Source organism: Taeniopygia guttata, chromosome 29 (assembly GCF_048771995.1).
Source record: "Taeniopygia guttata chromosome 29, bTaeGut7.mat, whole genome shotgun sequence".
NCBI lineage: Eukaryota > Metazoa > Chordata > Aves > Passeriformes > Estrildidae > Taeniopygia > Taeniopygia guttata.
In genome coordinates, this window is record NC_133054.1 from 3705786 (window position 1) to 3730733 (window position 24948).

Below are 24948 nucleotides of genomic sequence, written 5' to 3' on the forward strand. Positions count from 1 at the left end.
CCCCTACCCCATGGGGTGAGCCCCGCTGCCAGGGCAGGCAGGCATGGGTGACATTTATATTACCATTTATAAATAGAAAAATAAAACTCTCAAGCAGGGCGGGTTAGCGGTTAGCATGGTTAGAGTTGGACCTGGCACGGGGTGCCCGTGCCCGTGGCAGACACCCGGTGCCCACAGCAGACACCCATCCAGCCACCCTGTGGTGCAGGGACGGGGACACTGGGGGTGACAGGGACAGACCCAGAGCAGGGGGACGGGCAGGAACTGCTGCCAAGTGCTCAGTGTTGGGGTGTTTTTGGCATCCCCACAGCTGCATTCGGCCCCAGGACAGGGGCTGGTGCTGCCTGGCTGTGGCTTGCCAGGCACCAACCCCAGCCCCAGTGCAGTGGTTAATAAAGCAATAAATACCAGGGGGCTCTGGGCGTGGGGACCCAGCCATGGGGGGCTTTAGGACACAGGACAGGGCTGAGCCAGACCCCTGGGCCACCCCGTGCCACCCATCCCATCCCCACCACCCCGTGCCCCAGGGCAGTGCTGAGCCCCAACCTCCCCACAGCACCGGGGGTGCCCCTGTTGCTGCTCCCCGGGTCCGGGGGGTGCCCAGGGCTGGAACCCCTTTGTGGCATCCAGCGTGTGGCATCGCCTGCCATGTGCTCACGGGGGGACAGGGACCCCTACAGCTGCAGGGCCTCACGGCCCAGCACGCCCCCGGCCAGCCGGTAGAGCAGGCGGGAGTACCAGTGCATGCCCACCTCGGGCACGGTGCCGTTCCCCGCCTCGGGCTGGGCGGGCAGCAGCGAGAGGAGCCCGTGGAAGAGGCGGAGGGGGGCGAAAGCCCGGTGGGCCCAGCGGTGGCTCTCCAGCACGGCGTAGCAGGACGCCAGCACGCCGTTAACCAGCACGGTGCCGTGGGAGGTGAGAGGAGCAAAGACCCCCACGCCGTCCTCCCGAGAGACCCTCAGCACCCGCGTGGGGCGCAGCCCCCGCCCGCCCGCCCCGTGGGCCAGCACGGCGTCGCCCGGGCGCACGCGGCGGGCGAAGATGGGCAGGAAGGCGGCGGCGGAGCCGTTGGCTGCCCCGCGGGCAGCGAACACCAGGTGGGACGGGGTGAGGAGCAGCCGGCGCGCCGGGCTGGCCGTCTCGATGGCCACGAAGGAGGCGCGTTGGCCCAGGTCCCGGTGGAGGAAGAGCAGCACCTCAGTGGGCACCAGGCGCCCGCCCGGCTCGGCGCCCAGCACCCAGTCACCCCGGCGCAGCTCGGCCAGGCCCCGGGGCTCGCCGCTCTGCAGCGTCACGGTGGCGTGGCCGGGAAAGCAGCCGCCGGTGCGGACGGCCAGCGAGTTCTCTGGGAGGAAGAGAAAGTTATGGGTGTCCCCACCGGCCACCTCCACCGGGCCACCACCTCCAGAGGGGAAACGGCAACCCCCGGACCCCCAAAGCGCCCCCGGAACAAAGCGGGTATTTTGCAAACTGCCCCAGTTCCTGCGTGCAGCTCCTGAATGCTGCAGGGCCCCTTTGTCCACCCTGCACTGACGCCCTTTGTTCCAGGCTCCAACGGTGACATTTATGGCCATTTTCACTTTCTGTCAATTGTCACTTCTGGACTGGATGGGAACTGCTGGCTGGAACAGAGGGCTGTGGGGCTGTGGGGCTGTGGGGCTGTGGGGCTGTGGGGCTGTGGGGCTGGAGGCTGCAGGACTGGGGCTGCATTGCTATTCCCCTCACCAGCAGCTGAGCCACAAGCTTGCATCTGGCCAAAATTTGGAGGGGAAAGTGAGGTTTTTGCCTATCAGGGGGCCAGGTAGACCAGGGGGAGCTGGGCTGGGGCCAGACACCAACCGGAGCAATAATCCCACACGGATCCAGGATGTCAAGAGGAGGGAGCAGCATGTGGGCTGGGATGTTTATGGGGATGGCAGCCCCCTGCCCTGCTGGCAGCCCCTTCCGTGTGGTACCTGCTCTGACGGAGACGTGGATGTGCGCCTTGGACTCGTAGTAGACCCAGTCGAAGCCGGCCTCCACGGCCAGGCGTGCCAGCATGCCGTACTTGTGGCGGTCGCGGTCGGACGTGGTGATGTCCAGCGCCCGGCCCTCGTAGTGCAGAGAGCCGGGGAGGTGGTGCCCGTCCTCATCCCAACCCTCCGTCACCCGCAGCTTCACCCCCGGCCACATGTTCATCACGGCGATGGCCAGCGAGTTCACACGCTCCTTGCAGCGCTGTGGGGACACCCGTGTCACCCTCCCCCTCTGGGGACACCTGTGTCACCCTCCCCACCACGGGCAGGGACGGACAGACACCGGCTCTGGGGACACCCGTGTCACCCTCCCCACCACGGGCAGGGACGGACAGACACCGGCTCTGGGGACACCCGTGTCACCCTCCCCACCACAGGCAGGGACAGACAGACACCGGGGCTGCAAAGGGCTTGGAGGGAGCCCAAAGGAGCCGCTGCGGGGGCAGATGCGGTGTCCCCCCAGGGTGCAGAGCGGGTCACGGCCCCCCTGCCTGGATGCAGGTTGAACGTTAACGTGCCCCGGGGTCCCGTGGTGAAGCTGCTCCACGGGCAGCCGAGCAGAGCAGGCACGGGAGCGGGACGGGCACCGGGACCGTGTCACCTTCCCCGTGTCACCTTCCCCGCGGCCACGGCCGTGACTGATTAACCTGGTGGGGGGTGTGAGGCAGAGCTGCCCCTGAACCAGCCCCGAGTCTGGGCTGACGGGGAGAGCAGCACGTCCCCGGCGGTTTGGGGGTCCCTCTCCTCATTGCTATGGGGTGCAGGGGTCGGGGTTGCCTCCGCTCCCCCCACCCCGCAGCCGCTGAGGTCACAGCGTCCCTCAGTGCCCCACTGCCTTCCCCCGTCCCCCGTGACACAAAGCGGCTCCCGGGAGCGCGGGGCCGCGGGGGCGGGAGTGCGGGCGCGGGTCCGGGGCGGCCGTGCCGGGGGGGCAGGAATGCGCTCGGCCCGGCCCGGCCCGGCCCGGCCACAATAGGCGCCTTCCAGCCCGGAGCTGACCTCAGGCCCCGGGAATGCCGCCGCCGCCGCCACAAAGGGCCCTTTCAGCCACCCGCACCCCGGGCCGGCTCCGCGCCCGCTGCTCCGCCGGGCCCCGCCGCACCGGCCCCGCCGCCTCCGCCGTCCCGGCTCGCGGGAGCTGCCGGCGCCGCCTGGACCACTCGCAGCATCCCCCGTCGCCATGGCGACCGCGGGGCCGCTCCTTGCCATGGCAACCGTGAGCATCCCGACGGGCGCGCGGCGCGTCCCGGGCTCCCGCCGCCCCGGATTCCCCCCGAGCAGAGGGGTACCGGGACCTCCCTCTACTCGCTGTCCTGGGGGAGTGGAGCCGCCGGTGCCTCGTGCCCCCGGTGCCTTGTGCCCCCGGTGCCGTCCCGTTAATCCCCGACGGTCCCGAATGCACAACGCGACGGGACCGCCTCGTCCCGGGGCTCCGGTGCTGCCGCGCCGCTGCCAAGGGCCGTGGAAGGGAGCGGGGCACCGGGGTGAGGTACCGTGCGGCCCCGGCAGGGACCGTGCACCCCGGGAGGCTCCGTGCTCCCCGGGAGGATCCGTGAGCCCCGGGAGGATCGGTGCACCCTGGAGAGGATCGGTGGCGACCGGGAAAGCTCCGTGAGCCCCCGAGCGCGTCGGTGCCGGCTGAGAAAGGTCCGTGAGCCCTGTCGAGGGTCGCTGTGATCCCGCCCATCCCCCCGCCGCCCCCGCGCCCCCGGGAGCGAGGCCGGACCGGGCCGGGCCGGGCGCAGCCCCCACCTCGGTCATGAGCCGGTCCGCCCCCGTGTTCTCCTCGTCCTTGAAGATGATGTCGGGGTTGTAGTTGGGCACCAGGTCCCTGAAGCGCTCCGAGCCCCGCAGCACTTTGCCCTCCGCCTTCCCGCTCGCCCCCAGCGTCTGCTCGGGCACGTTGGGCACGAACTGCTTGTAGAGCAGAGGCGAAAGCTGCCGCCGCCCCAGCCGCCGCCGCCCCACCGGGCCCCGACCCGGGCCGCAGCCCAGCACCGGCGCGGCCAGCAGGCAGGCGGCGAGCCCGAGCAGGACGAGGGCGAGCGGCGTCCACCGGGGCATCCCGCCCGCCGGGCTCCGCTGCCTCCGCGGGTCCCGCTCAGTCGCCGGGGGCACGGGCGGCTGGGGCGGGCATGGTCCCGGTGCGGTGGCCCCGGGGCTTTTAGATGGTCGCGGTGCCAGGGGCGGGTCGGCGCCGTTTCCTTCTCACACCCACGGTCCCGTCGCTGCTGCGGGATCCGTGGCCACTCGGGACGACTGACCACCCCCCCGTACCCCCCCCGCCGGTGCCGCCACCCACTCGGAGCGCCGCCGGTTGCGCGCCCACGGTATCAGCACCCCCTCGCCTGCACCCCGGTCCGGGGAAGTCCCCGACACAGCCCCAGCCTTAGGGAAAGCCCTCGCAGAACGGCGTCCCAGCAGCGGGCACTGCCCTGGCACTGGCGCTGGGCACCCGGTTGCTAAGGCTGCCCCGGGACCGGCACCGGGATCTGACTCCGCGTCCCAGTCTCGCTCCCCTTTCCCGTCTAAATCCTGCGCTCTGCTGCCGCCTCCTTCCCACGGTCCCTGCACTGCTCTCCGGTACCGGAACCCCCCCTTATCCCATCCGAACACCGCGATTCTGGAGCTGGTTCCTCTCCTGTCACCGCCTGTTCGGACCGGGGGCTCCTCTTTCCCGGTCCCGGTCCTTCTTCTCCTCCCGCTCTCCCTCGCACCGAGGCCCCTCGTTATTCTAAGGCTGTGCCGCCGGTGTCAGCACCTGCTCCGTCCCCTCGGCACAGCCCCGCTCCCGGGACCCGCTCCCTGGCACTACCCCCGTCCCCTCTGTTCGGTCCGACCCACGCTCCCGGTCCCCGTTCCTGGCCCAGCCCCCGGTACCGGCTGCCCTTGGGTGTTGGCCGGCACCGTGCGCCGCCCTCAGCCGCCCCGGCCGGGCTGTCCCCGCCGTGGCCGCTCGGTTTCGGCGCTGGGCAGCCCCGTGGGGCCCCGCCTCGGACCCGGCCCCCGGGAGCGGCGGCGGCGGCGGCCACATCCCCCGGGGCCGCCCCTACCGGCTGCCCTGCCCCGGCCGGCCCCTCCGCGCCCCGGGACCGGGGCACCCCCGGACCGGGACCGGCCTCCGCCGGGGGCGCAGGTAGCACCGGGGATGGGGCCGGGCTGCTCCGGGACTGGCACCGGGCTCCAACAGTGACATGGGCGCCTCCAGGAGCGGGGCACCCCCGGCACCGGCACCGGCACCGGGACCGGCACCGGGACCGTGTCCCCGCCGCTGCACCCCAGAGCTCCCGGCAAAGCACCCACGGGCTCTGCGGGCCCCGGCGAGGGCGGGAGGCAGCAGTGGAGCAGTGGAAGTTTGGGAGTGGGTCGGGGGGGTCCCGACCCCCCCCCCAGCTTCCCCGCAGCCCCGGTGCCAGCCCGGAGCGGTGGGAGGGGAGCAGGTCGCGGGGAAATCGCGGGCACCGATGGCCTCATTTCCTGCAATATAAACCGGGTTTCCTGCGCTTCCTGCTCGGCCCCAGCCCAGGGAGGGGGCGAGGGGGGAGCCTGGGCCCCCCACCCCCGGCGTGGAGGGGCGGGGGGCGGCCTGGCTCGGCCCCAGCCGGGGCAGGATGGGTGGGGGAACGGTTCCCGGGGCAGTTTCCGCTCCGGCTGCACGACCCTCCATCCCAGGAGGTGAAGCCTCTGCTTTGCCCCTCACTTGGGGTAGTTCTGCCCATACCCCAAAGCCTCTCGGAGTCCCCCAACACCCCCGGGGTCCCTCAGCCCAGCCCGGGCAGTGGGCAGGGAGCTGCCCTTGCTTGTGGCCCTGCCTGGAAGAAGCTCGTTAACCCCAACCAGGAAGAGGGTTAATTATGGCCCCATAGGGGCCATAAGGAGGGGCAGGACTGTGACCCCCCACAAGGAAGGGACACTCCACCCCTGCCCCCTTCCTATTCAGCCCTGCCCTCGGGAGGAATAAAACCTCCAGATTCAAGCATTTTGATATAAAAACCAGTCACTATTTATTTCCCAAACAAGTTCTGTTGTAACAGAGACCTGACATACTCATCACATCAAGCTGCCGGAGATGGGGGTGTTGTCCCCTGCACCCCAGACCTCCCTGTTAGGGACCCCAAAGGCCTCGGGATGGGTGGGGGACAGCCAGTGTCCCCCTGCAGCCCCGGAGTGACACAGGGATGGAGTGTGGAGTGACTCTGGGCAGGGAGCACAGGACCTCAGCGTCAGGACAGTCCCCAGGTGGGGCAGCATTTAAAATTCAACCAGGCCCCAGGGAGCAGCCAGGGGAGCTCGAGGGGGTCTGGCCGTTGTTGTACGAGGTATGTAACGGGGGGTGGGGGGCTGCAGCCAGCGCAGCCTCCAGGGGACCCCACTCCCCTCGGGGATGTGGCTCAAGGCCACGGCTCAGTAGCACGACAGCTGAGACAGAGCAGGGGGGGCAACCCCCAAAGGTGTCTCAGCTTTCCCTGAGGGGCTCCGATGTCCCAGGCGCTATCAGGGCCAGCTCTGTGGCTGGCAGCCACCCTGGGGGCCACCACAGTTGGGGGGGACACGTCCCTGTCCCCCAGCCCTAGCAGGGCTTGCTGCGGGTCTGGCAGCGCTTCACAGGCAGCGGCAGCTTGTGCAGACCTGGACACAGGGAGAGTGTGAGAGGCAGGGTGGGGGACACGGGACACCCCAGGAGCCACCCCTGTGTCCCCGTGTCCCTGTCCTCACCAAAGGCACGGATGAGCTCGGCCTGCACCGCCCAGGAGACCCTTTTCACCAGGCACAGCGTGGTGAGCCCCGCAAAGCCCATGTTGTAAAGGAAGACAATGTAGAAGTTCCCCAACCAGTTGAAGCGGCCAAAATCTCCCAGGAGGTCAAAACGGGTGATCCCTGCACAGGGTGGGGTGCACATTGGTCAGGGCACCCCAATTCTGGGCACACCCCCATCCAGGCATCACCCTGATCCCTCCGGGAGGCTCACCCAGTGTCCTGGAGAAGACGGGCAGCGCTGAGCTGAGCACCAGCAGGGAGACACAATTCCCGATGATCTGGGGAGAAGGAGGAGGTTTGGGGGGGCAGTGCTGCTGCAGGGAACCCCCAGGATGGGGGAGGAACTTTCCAAACGCCAGGGAACCACAGTGGGACGCTGTCCTCCCACGTGGGGGCTGCACAGGGACACACTGTGAGGAACAGGGTCTTGCAACCCCCCAGGAGCCCCCCAGCCCCGTCCCGCTGCTCCCACCTTGGTGAGGGGGGTGTCCTGCCGCTCCGGCAGCAGGCGAGTGAACAGGGGCGAGCTGTAGAAGCCCACGACAGAGGAGAGCATTAGGTAGCTGCAGGGAGTGTTAAGGAGGAAAACAGGATGGGCTGGTGCTGGGAACAGTGCTGGGGACACAGGGGACATCGCTGGGGACACAAGTGCCCGCCTGAAGGATACAAAATGAGGACAACCTGCAGCGCAGCTCCAAAGGAACCGAAGATGGAGAAGGAAACCTGGCCCAGGGATGCGTCCTGCAGGAAGAGGAGGGAGCAGGCTGGGGAGGAATGGTCCCCAGACCAGCCAGGGACACGAGCCTGAGCTGTCCCATCCCCCAGCCGGGTACCTGGATGCCCCGTGGCATCGCGGCATCGTCCAGCAGCAGCTCCAGCACATGGAAGCAGACGATGAGCACAGAGATGCCCTGGGAGGAGCAGGGAGGGGGTGAGGGCACTGGTGAGGATGGGGACAACCCCCAGCTCCCCTGGCAGCCCAGGGCCACTCACTGTCAGTGCCAGGAGGCCCAGCATGGCCAGGGGGTAGCCCAGGTTCCTCTGCCAGGGCGATGCTCGATGCCGCAGCTCTGTGGGGAGGATGTGCCCAGGTGAGAAGGGAGCACAACTCCCACCCCAGGGCAGGAGATTGAGGGGGTCCCAAAGTGCCAGGGGGGGTGTAACAGCCCCCAGCCCATCTCCCAGCCACCCTCCCTCCACAGAGCACGGACTGGCAGGGACAGTGCCCTCAATGCCAGGCTGGAGGGAACCCAGTGTCCCCTTGCCCTGGCCAGGCTCCTCACCCAGCTTCCGCCTCTTGCTCCGGACGGCAAAGAATTGCTCCCGCAGCATCTCCATGTCCAGATTGAGCCAGCAGGAAGCTTTGCCTGCTGGGGAGAGACCCAAGGGGCTCAGAGGGGATGAGGGCTCCTATGTGGTGGGGTAGAGGGGCTCCCAATCCACCCCATGCTCCCCTTTGCCAAGCAGCAGCACCCACCAGAGCGGATCCTGTGGGACACAGCGGCTTCCTCAAACCTTGTGCAGCTCAGCTGCTCATCCAGGTCTTCCAGGAGCTGGGGGCGGGTGAGGAGCCTGTGAGTGGCTGCTGGGCTGTGGGAATGGCTCCCCATGCCCGAGGTGGGAGAGCAGACAGCCCCAAAGCTGGGGCAGAGGGATTGCGGGGGGACACCTCACCCGGGGTTTCACCAGCAGCTTCCCAGTGACAGTGAACATGGTGGAGAGGCCAAAGGGAGTGCACACTGTGGTGGGAGGAGAGGCTGAACAGGAGGTGCCCCGCCATCCTACCCTCCCCACACCCTCAGAAGGATCCTGGAGGCTCCAGCCCCTCCAGACCCCATTTGGATGGAGCACCAGCAGGGCCTGGCGGGGGCACAACTTACGCAGCAGAAGCAGGACGCCGAAAAGCGAGATACAGGAGTAGAGGTAGGGCAGATAATATTCCCAGAGATCTGTGGACACAACAGGATCAGGCCAGTGGCACCAGAGATCCCTTGTTCCACTCAGTGTCAGGGTCTGATGCTGGAGCAGGGAGGGCCCAGCTCACCCACCGTAGAGTGACTGGCGACTGGCAGCGTCGTTGCCCACGATGGCAGAGGCCACCCAGACCATGCCCAGCACCAGCAGTGTCAGCAGCAGCAGCACCACAGATGTCTCATACACCCTGGCCATGATGCCCTGCAGGAGCTGGGTTAGCAGGGAGTCACAGAGGGGGGGACAGGGGGGACAAGCGCAGGATCACCCACCTTCTTGGATCCTGCAAACCCTTCTGACTCGGTGAAGAAGTATGCAAAGGGCATGAGGAAGACCAGGGACATATTGGAGAAGAGGAAAACCAAATTCCAGAGGCCTGGAAGAGAGGGAACAGCATGGGGTGAGCTCTGAGGCAGGGCAACCCTGACCCAAAGATTTTGGGGACACCCCATGCACCCACCATGAATGAGGGACCCGTTCAGCCACTGGATGTAGTAGTTCTGGGGGAAGGAGAGCAGCACCTCGTTGCTGATGATGGAGAAGGGCAGGAGGAGGACGGCACCCAGTGCCACAGCCAGGGTGAAGGTACAGAGCCCCAGCCTGCCAGGGGGACGAGCATCACCTCTGGGTGTCACAGCCTGGGTGTCACATCACCAGCACCCACAGGTGTCCTGGCTGAGGAAGAGGCTGGAGTATAAGAGGAGGGGACAAGCAGGAACTTACGCAATCCTGTTGACAGCAGCATCCTCGTCATCGTGAACTGTGGGGACAAAATCCCAAAGCAAAGGACTGGGGGAGTTCGGCCTGCCCAGAGCATCGCTGCCTCCCCCTGCCCAAGCTCTCCCCGCTCCAAACACTGCAGAAATCCTCCCGGGGAATTTGGGCTTTGCTCCCACCTGGGGCAGCAATTGGTGTCAGGGTAACCAGGCTGCGGTGGGGCCGGGGCTGCTGGGGGAGACCGAAAGCAAGAGAGGAAGAGGAGGAGCCCTCGGGAGGCTGAATGGGGCTGTCCAGGGCTGCCTGGCTCTGGCAGCTGCCACTCTCTTACCTGCTGTGAAATCCGTGTGCTTCTTAAAATGGGTTATGATGAAGTGGCAGAGGATGTAGAGGCTGGCGAAGAGCAGGGCACAGATCTGTGGGCAGAGGGGTGTGAGCAGTGCGGCCATGCCCTGAGGGCAGTGCTCCTACCCCGGGTGATTCCACCAGCCCTGGGGTTTGTCAGCTCCACCCTATTTGTTTTTCCACTCCTGGCCCTGGTTGCACCCCACTCGTGTGCTCAGACCTCTCTGTTCAATGGGGGCTGCACTCAGCGTTCACACCTGGGTGCCCACAAGCTGGCACACCACCCAGACCTGGGGAAGGGGGGGTGAGAACCCACCCAAGAAGGTCTGGATCAGCCTGTGCCAGCAAATCTGTGACCCTGTGGGACATCCCTGAAGTGCCCGATCCCACAGGCCTCGCCTTGCTGGCAGAGCCACGAGAACAGCCTTGAATCGGGCGCCAAGGACATCTGCAGTGTCCCTCCGCCCCCGCTGGAACGCCGAGGTCAGGCCCGAGCAGGCGATGTGCAGGAACACGGCGACCTTTCATCCCACTGGGACGCGTCAGGATGAGGAAAGGTCGCCTGAATCCTCCACCTTGGCACAGGTGCAGTGGGGAGCAGCTGTGGCACCTCCCTTCTGCCTGACTGAGGGTGCTCTGACCCTGGCTGAGGGTGCCCAGGATCTGCCAGTGGGGTGGCAGAGAACCCCCAGAGCTGGCACAGCTCTGGACTCCCAGACGGGCAATACCAGGCAGGTCCTTCTGCTGCTGCTCCCACCCACTGAAGGGTCTCAGGCCAAAGGTTCCCTCCTGCCATGGGTTGTACCCCACAGAAAAATGCTCTGCCTGTTGGGGGGACATCATCTGCACTCAGGGAAGTTGGGGCAATTAAGTTTTGTGGTGCCTGTGCCAAGCCAGGGGCTCCTGGATGAGATGCAGCTCCCTGGAATGGAGGTCTGGGGGACAGAGCTGCCAGGTTTGGCCACCAGCTCCTCCCTGTAGGCACCGAACGTGGCTGTGGCGAGGCAGCCTCAGCACTGCCCATCATAACCCACTGGGCTGCCAGGCACGCAGCGTGCCCAAGGCCCTTAGGAGATGCCAGGACGTTCAGGTCACCCCCATCCCTCAGTCTGTGGCAGCAGCAAGAGGAGCAAACCCAGCTGTGTCCCTCTGTGGTTCCCGAGGTTTTGGGGCTCTGTGGGGTCCCTTCCTGCTGACACCGAGCTGCTGGCCTGGGGACAAGGACAGAGCCAGGAGGCTGGCATGGGGGTGGCCCAGCTCTGACACCTCCACAGCCCAGCACCCCCCAGCCCTCCCAGCATGAGGGGAGCGCAGCTGGGACTGCTCGAGCCGGCAGAGGGGTCGCGGGAGGGGGGCTCAGCAGGGTCCGGCCCTCGGTCCCCGTTATCTGCTGCACACACGCCGCCGCGGCGGCTCCGGCCCCGATAAGCACCGGGTGTGGAGCTCTGCCACAGCCGGGCCGCGGAGCCGCCACCGGGGATCCTGACGGTGCCATGGAGGGCTGCGAGCTCCCAGCCCCCCTCCCACCTCTCCCCGCCTCACCGGGCCCCTTCCCCGGCCCGCCGCCCCCGGGAACTCACGATGCACTCGCGGACCCTCTCGTGGAAGAGCTGCTCCCGCACGGCCAGCGCGTCCTGCTCCACAGGGGCCATTCTGCGGCCAGCATGGCAGGGCCGGGCAGGGCTGCTGCGGGCAGGGGTAGGACGCCAAGGCCGGTACCGCCACGCCGGTACCGCCTCTCCGGTACCGCCGGTACCGCCGCTCTGGGCCCGCCGGGTCCGGCCCCGCCCCTCCCGTGGCCCCGCCCCCTTCCCCGCTACAAAGTATCCGCTCCCCGCGGCCTTGAAAGAGCCCGGCCGGCCCCGCCCCCCGCCGCCCATTGGCTCCGGGATGTGAATGAGGCGAAGCTCATTGGTCAAAGTGCGGCGCGCCGCGCGCTGATAGGCTGAGCCCGCCCGCCGCTCCCACGGCCCCAGCGCAGCCCCCGCGGGATCGGCAGCAGGGACGGAGCTAATCCCGGGCCGCGGCTAATCCCGGTGGTAATCACGGAGAGCCGCGGGGGCAGGGCTGGGCTCCCGAGCTCCGGGGCAACCGGGCAGGGCATGATCCCCATGGGGGGGATCACAGACAGCTCGGGAAGGAGCGCAGCAGGACCCAGGGTGAGGCCCCACCCTGTGCACACAGGGATGTGGGGGCTTCACCCCCCCAGCGAGAAGAGGGAAGGGCTGGGCAGCTCGGGTAACAGCAGTACCGTGCCAGCTGCCTCACTGGGCACAGACAATAGGGACAGTCTGTTCCCATGGGATGGGGCCAGCGGGCCCGGGCGATAGCGAGCACTGACACAGAGGGTTTGTATTGACACAGTGTAGCTTCTCTTAAAGCCTTTTATTCACAGACACGGTACAGACACATGGAAAATCTGCATGATCACATCCGAGAGGGCAGCATATCCCTGGCCAGACCCACGGGGCCGAACCCCACGCAGTGCACAAGGAAGCTCAAGTGTTTGAAGCAGACATTTCGTGGACATGCAACAGTGACAGAAGGAACCCAGCGTTTAGTATTCCTCCCCTTCCTCCTCTCCTTCCCCTTCCACAGAATCCACCCCCACCTCCTCATAATCCTTCTCCAGGGCAGCCATATCCTCACGGGCCTCCGAGAACTCGCCCTCCTCCATGCCCTCCCCCACGTACCAGTGCACGAACGCCCGCTTGGCGTACATCAGGTCAAACTTGTGGTCCAGGCGGGCCCAGGCCTCGGCGATGGCCGTGGTGTTGCTCAGCATGCACACGGCGCGCTGCACCTTGGCCAGGTCGCCCCCGGGCACCACCGTGGGCGGCTGGTAGTTGATGCCCACCTTGAAACCAGTGGGGCACCAGTCCACAAACTGGATGCTACGCTTGGTCTTGATGGTGGCGATGGCGGCGTTGACATCCTTGGGCACCACGTCCCCGCGGTACAGCAGGCAGCACGCCATGTACTTGCCGTGCCGTGGGTCGCACTTGACCATCTGGTTGGCCGGCTCGAAGCAGGCGTTGGTGATCTCGGCCACCGAGAGCTGCTCGTGATAAGCCTTCTCAGCAGAGATGACCGGGGCGTAGGTGGCCAGCGGGAAGTGGATGCGGGGGTAGGGCACCAGGTTGGTCTGGAATTCCGTCAGGTCGACATTCAGGGCTCCGTCAAAGCGCAGCGAGGCCGTGATGGAGGACACAATCTGGCTGATGAGGCGGTTCAGGTTGGTGTAGGTGGGACGCTCGATGTCCAGGTTGCGGCGGCAGATGTCGTAGATGGCCTCGTTGTCCACCATGAAGGCACAGTCGGAGTGCTCCAGGGTGGTGTGGGTGGTGAGGATGGAGTTGTAGGGCTCCACCACGGCCGTGGACACCTGCGGGGCCGGGTAGATGGAGAACTCCAGCTTGGACTTCTTGCCGTAGTCGACAGAGAGCCGCTCCATCAGCAGCGAGGTGAAGCCAGAGCCGGTGCCACCGCCAAAGCTGTGGAACACCAGGAAGCCCTGCAGCCCTGTGCACTGGTCAGCCTGCCAGGTGGGAAGAAGAAAACAAGACCAAACTGTCAGTAATTCTGAACTTCAGCTGCTACTGAAGTTGCTGACTTGCCCAGGAAGACACATATTTCCCACAAGGATCTCAAGGCTTTAGGGACACCTCTGCCCGTTCCACTTCCAGCCACAGCACCCTGTGATGCAGCATGACCTGGCCTCAGGCAAAGGGACCCCCTTCCTGCCCCCTCCCTTCAGCTGCTTCCTCCTATCACCCCGGCAATCTGCTTGAAGGAAGAGGCAATCCACTAGAGCTGCCCAGCAAGAGTTAAATGCTTGGCACAGCTGCTCATAAGCAGTTGGTCAAGCAGGATCAGCATGCAGATAAAGGAGAAACCTCAAATGACCTTAGAAAAGGGATGAAATAAGGTTTTCCCAGGGACAGAAATGACACAGAATCCCACAATCCCCATCGCACCCCTGAAACATGCCATGCTCAGGGTGCACATCCTGGCCTGGTGGGGCTGCAGAGCCCCGAGTAAAGGAATTCAGGCCAAGGGGAATGGAAGGGGCTGATCGTGATCACTTAAGAGAATCCAGACCCCATAGCGAGCCAGGATGTGATGCAGGCTGACAAATGACTCACAACAAATCCATCCAGAGCCAGGGCACAAGAGTCATGCAGGTCCCATCAGGAAGGTAGGAGGTCTCTCCTGGCACAAGCCCACCCTCTGCCCCAAAGTGCCCATGGGCTGAGAAGGACCTGCCCAGGGACACCCGGAGCTTCCCTTTGTCCCCACATCCCCCGCAGGGATGAACCCGCCCCATGAGACCCCACAGGACACCCACCAGCTTGCGGATGCGGTCAAGGACCAGGTCGATGATCTCCTTCCCGATGGTGTAGTGCCCGCGGGCGTAGTTGTTGGCCGCATCCTCCTTGCCCGTGATCAGCTGCTCGGGGTGGAAGAGCTGCCGGTAGGTCCCGGTGCGCACCTCGTCTGCGGGGACAGCCCCGGGCCCCGTTAGCACCCAGCGCCCGCCGCCAGCGCCCGCCCCGCCGGCCGCCCCCCGCGCCCTCACCGATCACCGTGGGCTCCAGGTCCACGAACACGGCCCGGGGCACGTGCTTGCCGGCGCCCGTCTCGCTGAAGAAGGTGTTGAAGGAGTCGTCCCCCCCGCCGATGGTCTTGTCGCTGGGCATCTGCCCGTCGGGCTGGATGCCGTGCTCCAGGCAGTACAGCTCCCAGCAGGCATTGCCGATCTGCACGCCCGCTTGGCCCACGTGGATGGAGATGCACTCGCGCTGTGGGGGCACACGCCACTGGTCACCCCTTTTGTCCCCTCTCTGTGCCACCCCAGCACCCACCGGGCTGGCACCCAGCTGGGAAGGGTCCCTGCCCGAGGCTGGCTGGGGCCGGCCCAGATGTCCCCACTGTGCTCAGAGTTGGTGGTCTCATTCTCCCCAGGGCCTGAGACCCTGCACCAGTTGGTGCCCTTCATCCTGCACACCCCACAGAGCCAGGAATTGGGGTTCCCCAGGGTTATTGCTGGTCCCCACTATTCCCAGTCCCCTCCATCGTTGGCTCCCATAAGAACAAGGCCACTTAACACCTTCTGCAGGTGGCAGGGACACCCTTATATCCCAGGGAACATCTCTTCTCCAGTGCAGAGCATGCTCAGCTCTGAGGGCCCCATCCTGTCCCTCCCCGGAGCTGCCACCGTCCTTCTGGGGGACGAACAGATCTCCCAGGGGCTCAAGCTCAGCACCCCCAAATCCCAGTTGTGCCCTAGTGCCACCCCAACTAGTGGCTGAGCTTTGCCAGGGCCAGCCAGGATCCGAGCAGGGAGCTGTGGGGTGCCACCCGTGTTCGGGAACAGACTGCAGCCACCCGTGGGCAGCCTCTGGGGGTCCCAGCACCCCGCAGCTGCCACCATCTGCTCCCAAATGGCGCCCAGGGAGGACATTTTCCAGTCAGGCAGGCTGGGCAGGGCGAGGTCAGGAGGAGGAGGAGGAGGAGGAGGAGGAAGAGGAAGCTCAGCAGCAGCTGGGCCGGGACTGCAGCAGCTGACCCGAAACCGCGGGGATGGGCCGGTGGCGTCACCGGGGGGGTCGCGCACATTCCCGGCCGCTCCCTGCCCCGCGCGTTTCTCCCACCCGGGGCGGGGGGAGCCCGGGGACCGGAGGGGATCGGGGGGGAACGGGGCCCCCATGAGCCCCTCCGGGAGCCACGGAGCGGGACCAGCCTGGTGGGCCCGGCTGAGAAAACAGGGAATCTCGTGTCGTGCTCCAGGGAGGGGGTTCAGGGCTGGATTTTGGGGGGGGGGGGGAAGGGTGAATATGCGGTGGGGGGCGGGGCTGTGCCCCTGGCGAGGGGCGGGGCTGTGCCCCCGCCGCGCGCCTTCCCGCGCGCGGGAACGGTAACGGTCGGCGTGGCCCCGCCCCCCCCGGTGGGCTACCGGAGACCACGTGCGGCCCCCCCCCAGGGGTGCTGTGAGCCCCCGCCACAGGGTGCTCCCCTCCATCATCAAGGACCTCATCCTCTATCCCTGTTCAACACCCCCAGCCCCTGCTCTACCCGCCCACGATTCCTACCGTAGCCCCACACCCCCTCCCAAATTTCCACCTTAGCTCCCCCCCACCCCTCCGCCCTATTTCCCGCTTCTCGTAGTCTCCCCCCCCCCGCCACTCCTTCCCCCTCCTCTCCTCCGCACCCATTTCCCCCAATCCTCCGCACCCCCACATCCAGCCCTGCCCCTCCTTTTCCCCGCCATGCCCCGGGCCCGTCCCCCGCATTTCTCCAGCTCCCTCCCCTCACCATGGCTGCGGCTCGGTTACTCGTCCCGACAAGCAAGGAATCGACGCAAGTACCAGCTACCGCCGCCCCCGGGCGCCCCGGTATATACCGGCCCGGGGGGCGGACCGAGCGCCCCCGCCCCGCGCTTCTATTGGCCGCAGCGCCCGTCCATCAGCCTGTTCGCACTGCGGATTGGCTGAGGCGTGTGGCGCGCTCCGCCTCCTCCGCCCTCCGTGCTGCGGGGCTTGGGGGGAGGGGGGACCGGGACCGTCCCTCCTCCGCGGGGTGCAGCCCCCTCCGCCCTCCCCCCGGTTAGCGAAGGGTCCCCCGTACGGGGAATGAGCAGTACGGCGGGGGTCTGACCTTCCTATGGTCCTTTGCCCCCCCGGTAATGCGTTTGTCGCGTAGGATTGGAGGGGGGGGGCACAGCCGTTCCCGCCCGCCCCCCCTCCTTCCGCCGCCCCTCCCGCCCGGTGCGGCTCCGCTGCGGAGGAAAACTGCGACATGGACGGGTGGGGGACGGAGGGCAGCACGTGCTGCCGCGCCCGGTGTCGTCCCCCCGCCGTCCCCCGGTTGTTAATCGGCTTCAGCGGACGGAACCCCCCGCCCCATCTGCACCCCCCCCCCCCCGGTCTGGATTATTTGCACCCCGGGGGTCCCTCCCAGACCATCTGCAGCCTGCGCAGCCCCTCCCCACCCCCCCAGCACCCCCCAAGTCCATCTGCAGCCCCCCAAATCCATCTGCACCCCCCGGCCCCTCCCAGCCCATCTGTACCCCTGGATCCCACTGCGATGGGGGGGTTGGGGGGGTGCGGGGTGCGCACACTGGGGTGGGGTGGGGGGGGTGGACCCCTCTTTTCAGGGTGGGGTTTGTCTCATCCATGTCCACAGCACGGAGGGACCACCGTGACTGCCATAAAACGGGGGCCATGCTGGGGTGGGGGAGGGGGGGGTCTCACTGTGCCCCCCAACTTTGAGCAGCTCCCTACCGGCTGTGAGAGCACCGGAGGGGTGGGGAGGGCCATCCCCAGCCCCCACCTAATCCCCGGAGCTATTTGCACCCAATAATCCGCTTCCTCTTTCGCCGAGAGCTTTGCGGAAAACCCAGCGGCCGCTTCGGCAGCACACGCTACCGGGGACGGGGCGGGGGGGGTCCGCACCCCCTCCCGCCGCACCGGAGCCACCCCAGGCCGGGGTTACCGGGCAGCGGGGCTGGCGCGGCAGCATCCGCCGCAGCTGCATTGCTGGAGCTGCATTGCTGCAACTGCAGTGCAGCGCTGACGTGGCTCCCCCGCCATTTGCCTCGCCGGCCGCGTGGCCGCTCCGGCCCCGCCGTTCCCACCGGGGAGGAACCGGCTGCTCCCCACCCCCACCCCCCCAAAACTGCCCGTTCCAGGCTCCCACCCCGCTCTCAGTGTGGGGGTCCCGGGTGGAACCTGGGGGGCAGCTGCTGCCGGGGCTGTAAATTGGTGTTTATGTGTGTTCTGGGGTGGGGAGGGGGTGTAACGCCCCACGCCCCCCCCGCAGATCCCCACGCATCACATCAGCTCTGGAATGGTGTTAGGAAGTGTTTTGGGTCGCTCAAAAAAACGACCAAAAGCAGGTTTAATGTTAAAGTGAAAGTGTGACAAAACTCACCGGTGACTTCCCTCTATGACTCAGTAGTGAGAGCCGACAGAGGAAAATGGGGCTAAAATTTGAAATTGAGCAGTGTAAAGCTACATTTGGCCAAAAATTACCTAAAGGGAGGCTGGGGATGAGAAAAGAATGATAAAATGGAATAATAATTGAGATTTTCCCGCTGAGTCAGAAAGGCCAGAGTGGACCCCCTGCCCCATTGTCAAACTGAGCCCTGGGCTTGACCAACAGTTCAAACCTAAAGGTTTAAGAGCACTTAACCCAGGGCCTAATTTAAATAATTTACCGACAGTTTCATATAGAATTTACTATAGGCAGAACAGTAACACACTTACAGGCCTATCTTATTTATGAATCTAAAGCACTTAAGAATCTGAGATCAACATTCCTAGCACATTTGCTATAGAATATTCACCCTTGCACACACACATACCTGAAGAGGATGTACAAATACCTGTGAAAAATCCACCTTGAGTTCACTACTGACATCAGTGTCTTTGTGTCTTCTCAACAGGCTGAGGGTTGAGCTCCAGGTCCTGGGGGATCAGCCCAAGCTTTGTTCATCCTCTGAGAATCCCAAACTTGTGAGTTCACCGTCCCTGAGAGTTCTCCTGCCCGCTGTGGCCCAGGTGAACTCAGGGGTCTCACTCAGGACCTGCTGGTTATAACATTGCAAGTGTTGGCTTTTTCCTAATCTTCTATCCTGGCTACAATTTGGACCTTCCTGTGAAAGTTTGATAACAAACATGTTGTTGCACTTGAGTTGTCCTTCAGAAAAGATTACTTCTCAAGGCTGTTCCTTAAAATCAAGGAGTTGGTTTGACAACACAAGTTCCTGGGAGTTGACAGAGCTGCTGATAGACTGGAGGAGCTTGGCCCAGGTGCTGCTCATCGAGGCTCAGCCTGAGCTCATCATGCAGAAGAGGGAGGGGTGCACCACACAAATGAGGGTCCCAGGGGTCTCCCCGCAGCTGCATCACCCTCTCAAATTTCACTCCGTGTTCAACTTCCCCTTCATTATTTATCCCTCCATGGAGCCGTGAGGGAGAAGGGTAAAAGGAGAGGAAAGGGAGGGGAAAGAGGCTCCCCCCATTCAAGGGGGCTATTACTGCACTTCTCCTTCTCCACTCCAGTGGCTGGGACCATCAGGGCCAATTCCTCATCCCTGAAAGACCCAGAGGAACTTAGGGACATGTTGTGGGTGGTGTTGACCTCATTGTGTCACCAGTCACCGAGGGGTGGGCAGAGCATCCCCTCCCCACCCCCAGGGCAATGCAGCCCCTCCCCTGCCCAGGAGGAGGAGGTGGCAGAGATACCAAAGACTTGTGCCAAACAGGGGGGTTCAGGCATCTCCAGCCCACGCAGAGGAGTTAAGGCCCCCAGTGTGCTCACATGGGGCTCGCATGACTCCTGCTACTAAGAAACCCCAAACCCCTCCAGTTCCACAGCCCCAGGGGGGAGGGCACAACACTGAGCCCACCGGGATGAGGAAAGAGCACAGGTTTGGGAGGAGCAGTTTGGGGGGGTCTGCGGGGTGCTGAGCTCACCCTCAGGGAGAGGTTGGAGACCCTGGGTGCACACAGGGACTGCAGGGCCACGTCATGTGCTGGTGGGGACAGTGTCAAAGCCAGGCAGGGACATCGCCACAGGGAGTGAAGACACCAGAGCCAGGGTAAGACAGGGAATGCTTTTTATTCAGACCCACAGGAGAGGACGGGTGAGTCCGTCACAGACTTTTCCATTGAAGCACAGACCATTGACAGACAGACCGAGGCGCACACACTGCTACAGACCCCGTGGGGTCTTCAACTAGTTTATGTTCCCTGTTCAAGCAGCACCCTTGTGAGTTTAGTATTCCTCCCCTTCCTCCTCTCCCTCCCCTTCCACAGAATCCACCCCCACCTCCTCATAATCCTTCTCCAGGGCAGCCATATCCTCACGGGCCTCCGAGAACTCGCCCTCCTCCATGCCCTCCCCCACGTACCAGTGCACGAACGCCCGCTTGGCGTACATCAGGTCAAACTTGTGGTCCAGGCGGGCCCAGGCCTCGGCGATGGCCGTGGTGTTGCTCAGCATGCACACGGCGCGCTGCACCTTGGCCAGGTCGCCCCCGGGCACCACCGTGGGCGGCTGGTAGTTGATGCCCACCTTGAAACCAGTGGGGCACCAGTCCACAAACTGGATGGTGCGCTTGGTCTTGATGGTGGCGATGGCGGCGTTGACATCCTTGGGCACCACGTCCCCGCGGTACAGCAGGCAGCACGCCATGTACTTGCCGTGCCGTGGGTCGCACTTGACCATCTGGTTGGCCGGCTCGAAGCAGGCGTTGGTGATCTCGGCCACCGAGAGCTGCTCGTGATAAGCCTTCTCAGCAGAGATGACCGGGGCGTAGGTGGCCAGCGGGAAGTGGATGCGGGGGTAGGGCACCAGGTTGGTCTGGAATTCTGTCAGGTCGACATTCAGGGCTCCGTCAAAGCGCAGCGAGGCCGTGATGGAGGACACGATCTGGCCTATCAACCTGTTGAGGTTGGTGTAGGTGGGACGCTCGATGTCCAGGTTGCGGCGGCAGATGTCGTAGATGGCCTCGTTGTCCACCATGAAGGCACAGTCGGAGTGCTCCAGGGTGGTGTGGGTGGTGAGGATGGAGTTATAGGGCTCCACCACGGCCGTGGACACCTGCGGGGCCGGGTAGATGGAGAACTCCAGCTTGGACTTCTTGCCGTAGTCGACAGAGAGCCGCTCCATCAGCAGCGAGGTGAAGCCAGAGCCGGTGCCACCGCCAAAGCTGTGGAACACCAGGAAGCCCTGCAGCCCTGTGCACTGGTCAGCCTGCAAGGAGAGACGAGGTGGGGAGGCATGTTTACTCCAGGCAGCAGAAGTTACTCCTTCCTCTCCGTGGCCTCACAAGGATATTTGGGGCTTTCCAGCAGCAGAGCCAGAGTCAGCAGGATGGGGATGGGGTGGCACTGACTCCATCTGTTACCCACTGACTCACTGTGAATCACCCAGGGAAGCTGCTTGGCCTTTGGGGTGAGACAGTGCTCAGGGGCACCTCAAAGTGCAGAATTGCCACCGGCTCAGCAGCAGAGTGGGGACAGGTTTGACCATAAACTGTCACGGCCACATGACTCTGGAAGGGACCGGCTCAGGGTGCCCATCCCCAGCACACGCAGCTGGGCTCAGCCACGTCAGGAGCCAAGTGGGAACAAAGAGGGAATTGCCGAGCTCAGCACCGGCAGCGCCCGGGGCTGCGGCGCTGTGGAGCCGCTCCAGCTCCAGCTGCGCCGTGTCCCGCTGCCGGCCGATGGCAGCCACTGCACAACAGGATTAACATTAATTAATAAATTAAATCTAAACCCAACCCAGCGAGTCTGGAAGGGAGAGCGAGACAGAATGGGGGCTTTGTCCTCACCCGCCACCTGCACCCCCAGTGCCCCTACCAGCTTGCGGATACGGTCAAGAACCAGGTCGATGATCTCCTTCCCGATGGTGTAGTGCCCGCGGGCGTAGTTGTTGGCCGCATCCTCCTTGCCCGTGATCAGCTGCTCGGGGTGGAAGAGCTGCCGGTAGGTCCCGGTGCGCACCTCGTCTGCGGGGACAGCCCCGGGCCCCGTTAGCACCCAGCGCCCGCCGCCAGCGCCCGCCCCGCCGGCCGCCCCCCGCGCCCTCACCGATCACCGTGGGCTCCAGGTCCACGAACACGGCCCGGGGCACGTGCTTGCCGGCGCCCGTCTCGCTGAAGAAGGTGTTGAAGGAGTCGTCCCCCCCGCCGATGGTCTTGTCGCTGGGCATCTGCCCGTCGGGCTGGATGCCGTGCTCCAGGCAGTACAGCTCCCAGCAGGCATTGCCGATCTGCACGCCCGCTTGGCCCACGTGGATGGAGATGCACTCGCGCTGTGGGGGCACACGCCACTGGTCACCCTTTTGTCCCCTCTCTGTGCCACCCCAGCACCCACCGGGCTGGCACCCAGCTGGGAAGGGTCCCTGCCCGAGGCTGGCTGGGGCCAGATCCTGCCCGGGCACACCCATTGTTCGGGGTCTGGAGGTGCACCCAGTGCAGAGGGTCCCATCCTGTCATGTGCCCATCACTGCTGGCACCCTGCCTGTGCGGGATGGGGAGCTCAGGACTTGTGGCTCATCCTGCCCTGGGTGACTGGGACTGTGGCCAAGGTGAGACAGGGACCCCCGGGGTTCCCACCCTGCCCTGATGAGACCCAGCAAAGCCCCAGCGTGGCTCAGCACCGTGGGCTCCTCCTGCCCACTCGAGCCCCAGTCGAAGCACGGCCACACCCAGTGCGGGACTGGCGTGGGGTGGGGGGTCTCATCCTGCCGTGCTTCGACCTCTGGTGCGGGATGGGTGCTCAGCACCGGGGGGCCCATTCCGCCCTGCACACCCCCACCGGGGACACTTTCCCCCGTATTATACCGGGGCCACGCCCAGCACGGGCTGAGGGCTCAGCACCGGGGCGGGGGGGGGGGGAAAGAGGGTCTCTCCTGCCCGGTTTAACGGGGAGCCACGCCCAGGGACGGACGGTGGCTCGGTACTGAATGATGGGGGCCCGATTCTGCCTCTTTCAACCGGTGCCACGCCCTGTACGGGTTTAGCTCCGGGGACCCATCCTGCCCGGTTTAACGGGAGCCACGACTGGTTCAGGCTCGGGGTTCGGTCCCGGGGAGCCGTCCTGTCGGGTTTAACCATAGCACGCCCGACAGGAGCTCGGTACTGTGTCTCGGGGTTCCATCCTGCCCGGTTCAACGGGAGCCACGCCCGGTCCAGGCTCGGGGCTCGGTCCCGGAGGTCCCATCTAGCCCGGTTTAATGGGAACCACACCCGGTGCGGTACCGTGGATCAGCGCCAGGGATCCATCCTGGCCGGTTTAACGGGAGCCACGCCCTATGGCGGCTCAGTGCTGAGTCCCGGGGGTCTCATCCTGCCTGGCTTAACGGGAGCCACGCCCTATGGAAGCTTTGTGCTAAGTCCCGGAGGTCCCATCTTGCCCGGTTTAACGGGAGCCACGCCCGCTGTGGGCTCGGGGGCCGGTCCCGGGGGAGACAGAAAGACCCTCGCAGGCCCGTTTAACCGGAGGTACACTCGGGGCTGGGTCCCGGGCGACACATTTTACTCGGTGTAACGGGAGCCACGCCCGGTGCGGGAGGAGTCCCGGCGCCGAGGGCTCATCCCGGGAGGGGTGGACGAGAAGCCCTTAGGAATGGAGATCGGGAGGGGTTGGGGACCGGAGACACGGCGAGACGGGGGCCGGGGATGAAAATCGGAGACTACGATGGGAGGGTGAGGATTAGGACCGGGGAAAACCACAGGTCCGGGGGTGGGAGGGATGGGGCCGGCGGGAATGGGGGATAAAGGGACAAGGGAATAGGGATTGTGGGAATAAAGACAAGGTCCCGACCCCCCGCACCCCCTCTCCCCCTCACCATGGCGGCGGTCGCTCCGGGGCGGTCTCACAGCCCGACGCTGAGGCGGTCGATGTAAGAGGCGCGGCGGAGCGCGGGGCTCGCTGCGGGGCTTTATAGCGGCGGCGGGCGGAGCGAAGCGGGGCGGGCGGCGGGGCCGGGGGGGCGGTGGAACCGGCGGCGGAGGCGGCCATTGGCGGCCCGCAATGAGGTAATGCCCCCCCGCAGCCGCAGACAAAGGCCGGGCGGTGCGGGAGGGGGGCCCGGGGGCTGCGGCGGCCACGGCCCGGCCCCGCCGCTGCCTCCCGCCCGCCGCCGGAGGGGCCCCGGCTGTGTCCTTGGCACCGTCCCTGCCACGCCCCGGTCCCCGGTCTTGGCTGAGCCGGCGGTCACGCTCAGGTCTCAATCCCACGGTCCCCATCCCCCACGGCCCCTTTCCCCCGAGTCCCGCCGTTCTTCTCGTTCCCTGCTCGTTGTGGGTCTCTTGGTCCCGGGGCTCCCGGTACACGGGGTAGGAGCAGGCCCTGGTCCCCATCCCCGGTGATGCAGCCCTCCCCCTTGTCTGGCCGCTGCCCGAGCTCCCGGTTATCCCCGGCCACACCCTGGTGTCTGTCCCCGGCCATCCCGTTGTTCCCATCCCTTGTCACACTCCGGCCCCCATTTCCAGCCAGCCACGCCCTGGTCCCCATCCCCAGGGACGCCGTTCTCATCCCGGACCAAGCCCCTGTCCCCATCCCCAGGGACACTGTCCCCATCCCTGGCCGTGCCACAGTGCCCTGCTTCTCAGCCACGGCCCTGCCATGGCCCCGTGCCCTTTCCCGGCCGTGCCCGGCCCTTCCAGCGCCTCTTTGTCTGCTCGGGCAGTGGCACCCAGCGCTGCGGGGCCCGGCCGGGGGGACAAAGACTCATCCCCCGGGCAGCTGGGGACAGCGGGGAGCAGGGCCAGGGGGTGAGGAACAGCGGGAGGACACAGGGGACAAAAGCCCCCAGGGCAGTTTTGGACTGGAGGTCGGAGAGCAGCAGCTGCTGGGCGGCAGCTGGTGGTTGGGACACAGCTGGGACACTGGGACACGCGTCCCCTGGCCACCCCTCCATCTGCTGCAGCCCCTGCACAGCCTCCCCGAGCCACCAGCCCCACAGCCTTGGGGTTCCCTAGTCCTGGGGGGGGGTTCCCTAGTCCTGGGGGGGGGTTCCCTAGTCCTGGGGGGACGTTCCCTACTCCTGGAGGGGCCCGGCTGCTGCAGGTGGAGCTGCCAGGATCCCCCCCCTGCTGAAAAATCTCGGTTTTTTTTCTGGTGTTTCCCACATTATGCAGATTTCTGGGCAGATCCAAGGTTCCCACGTCCCTGCTGCCAAACCAATGTCCCCAGCACCATCCCCATGTCCCCACTGCCAGCCCCATGTGCCCACTGCCAGCCCCATGCCCTCCTGGTGCCCTGTTTTTGGGGCGCTGCTGGAGCTGCAGAGCTGCAGACAAAGAGGGGATGGGATTTGGGCATCGCCCACCAGAACAAAGGACCAGGTGGCCCTGGCTTTGCTGAGTAGAGAAAAACCAGGAGATTTGGCTCCCACCAGGCTGGTCCCAATGGCAGGTGGCTGTTTTGGGGCACCCTGACCCCAAAGCAGCTCAGCCCCCGGCCCTGACCCCACTGTAGGTCCATCTCTGCATGGGAAATGCCTCCTGCCTTTGTTCTCCTGCCGCCCCAAGTGATCAACACCAGCGTGGAGCCTCTCAGGGTGTCCCCATTGTGTCCCCAAAGCCGGGGGTTTTTGGGGCTCACAGCAGCCCCCTGCCTCG

General features: G+C 65.5%; 4 protein-coding genes across 6 annotated transcripts; all 4 read right to left on the minus strand.

The window, feature by feature from the left end:
• Positions 1 to 527: 527 nt before the first annotated feature.
• DHH (desert hedgehog signaling molecule) lies at positions 528 to 4221 on the minus strand. The gene is made up of 3 exons (XM_030259394.4): positions 3768 to 4221; positions 1956 to 2217; positions 528 to 1345 (listed from the first exon to the last, which is right to left on the minus strand). The coding sequence occupies exons 1-3, from the start codon at positions 4077 to 4079 to the stop codon at positions 675 to 677; spliced, it is 1245 nt and encodes a 414-aa protein (XP_030115254.4). The 5' UTR covers positions 4080 to 4221; the 3' UTR covers positions 528 to 674.
• A 1773-nt stretch (positions 4222 to 5994) lies between these two features.
• Positions 5995 to 11609, minus strand: LMBR1L (limb development membrane protein 1 like). 2 transcript variants are annotated; one of them, XM_030259406.4, is made up of 17 exons: positions 11387 to 11609; positions 9793 to 9877; positions 9468 to 9504; positions 9205 to 9344; positions 9017 to 9120; positions 8822 to 8948; positions 8654 to 8722; positions 8448 to 8512; positions 8251 to 8326; positions 8057 to 8140; positions 7767 to 7843; positions 7607 to 7684; positions 7441 to 7514; positions 7246 to 7336; positions 6985 to 7051; positions 6732 to 6893; positions 5995 to 6644 (listed from the first exon to the last, which is right to left on the minus strand). In XM_030259406.4, the coding sequence occupies exons 1-17, from the start codon at positions 11456 to 11458 to the stop codon at positions 6586 to 6588; spliced, it is 1467 nt and encodes a 488-aa protein (XP_030115266.4). In that variant the 5' UTR covers positions 11459 to 11609; the 3' UTR covers positions 5995 to 6585. The 2 variants fall into 2 exon arrangements, with proteins under 2 accessions (XP_030115266.4, XP_030115265.4); XM_030259405.4 differs by having other exon boundaries at positions 6440 to 6644; positions 8057 to 8143; positions 11387 to 11593.
• Positions 11610 to 12176: 567 nt separating this feature from the next.
• On the minus strand, positions 12177 to 16267 carry TUBA1B (tubulin alpha 1b). Of its 2 annotated transcripts, XM_030259097.4 has the most exons (4): positions 16122 to 16267; positions 14386 to 14608; positions 14155 to 14303; positions 12177 to 13344 (listed from the first exon to the last, which is right to left on the minus strand). In XM_030259097.4, the coding sequence occupies exons 1-4, from the start codon at positions 16122 to 16124 to the stop codon at positions 12364 to 12366; spliced, it is 1356 nt and encodes a 451-aa protein (XP_030114957.1). In that variant the 5' UTR covers positions 16125 to 16267; the 3' UTR covers positions 12177 to 12363.
• Positions 16268 to 19411: 3144 nt separating this feature from the next.
• On the minus strand, positions 19412 to 23313 carry LOC115491411 (tubulin alpha-1A chain). The gene is made up of 4 exons (XM_030259453.4): positions 23172 to 23313; positions 21410 to 21632; positions 21179 to 21327; positions 19412 to 20567 (listed from the first exon to the last, which is right to left on the minus strand). The coding sequence occupies exons 1-4, from the start codon at positions 23172 to 23174 to the stop codon at positions 19587 to 19589; spliced, it is 1356 nt and encodes a 451-aa protein (XP_030115313.1). The 5' UTR covers positions 23175 to 23313; the 3' UTR covers positions 19412 to 19586.
• Between the last annotated feature and the right edge of the window lie 1635 nt (positions 23314 to 24948).

Coding starts and splice junctions, on each gene's coding strand:
- DHH (XM_030259394.4), bottom strand. CDS start 4,079: ATGCCCCGGTGGACGCCGCTCGCCCTCGTCCTGCTCGGGCTCGCCGCC. Junction 2,218..3,767: donor CGGACCGGCTCATGACCGAG/GTGGGGGCTGCG, acceptor GTGTCCCCACAG/CGCTGCAAGGAGCGTGTGAA. Junction 1,346..1,955: donor CCACGTCTCCGTCAGAGCAG/GTACCACACGGA, acceptor TCTTCCTCCCAG/AGAACTCGCTGGCCGTCCGC.
- LMBR1L (XM_030259405.4), bottom strand. CDS start 11,458: ATGGCCCCTGTGGAGCAGGACGCGCTGGCCGTGCGGGAGCAGCTCTTC. Junction 9,121..9,204: donor GAACGGGTCCCTCATTCATG/GTGGGTGCATGG, acceptor CCTCTCTTCCAG/GCCTCTGGAATTTGGTTTTC. Junction 7,052..7,245: donor AGGACACCCCCCTCACCAAG/GTGGGAGCAGCG, acceptor CCTTCTCCCCAG/ATCATCGGGAATTGTGTCTC.
- TUBA1B (XM_030259097.4), bottom strand. Junction 14,304..14,385: donor CCTGGAGCCCACGGTGATCG/GTGAGGGCGCGG, acceptor CTGTCCCCGCAG/ACGAGGTGCGCACCGGGACC. Junction 13,345..14,154: donor TTGACCGCATCCGCAAGCTG/GTGGGTGTCCTG, acceptor CCCACCTGGCAG/GCTGACCAGTGCACAGGGCT.
- LOC115491411 (XM_030259453.4), bottom strand. Junction 21,328..21,409: donor CCTGGAGCCCACGGTGATCG/GTGAGGGCGCGG, acceptor CTGTCCCCGCAG/ACGAGGTGCGCACCGGGACC. Junction 20,568..21,178: donor TTGACCGTATCCGCAAGCTG/GTAGGGGCACTG, acceptor CTCTCCTTGCAG/GCTGACCAGTGCACAGGGCT.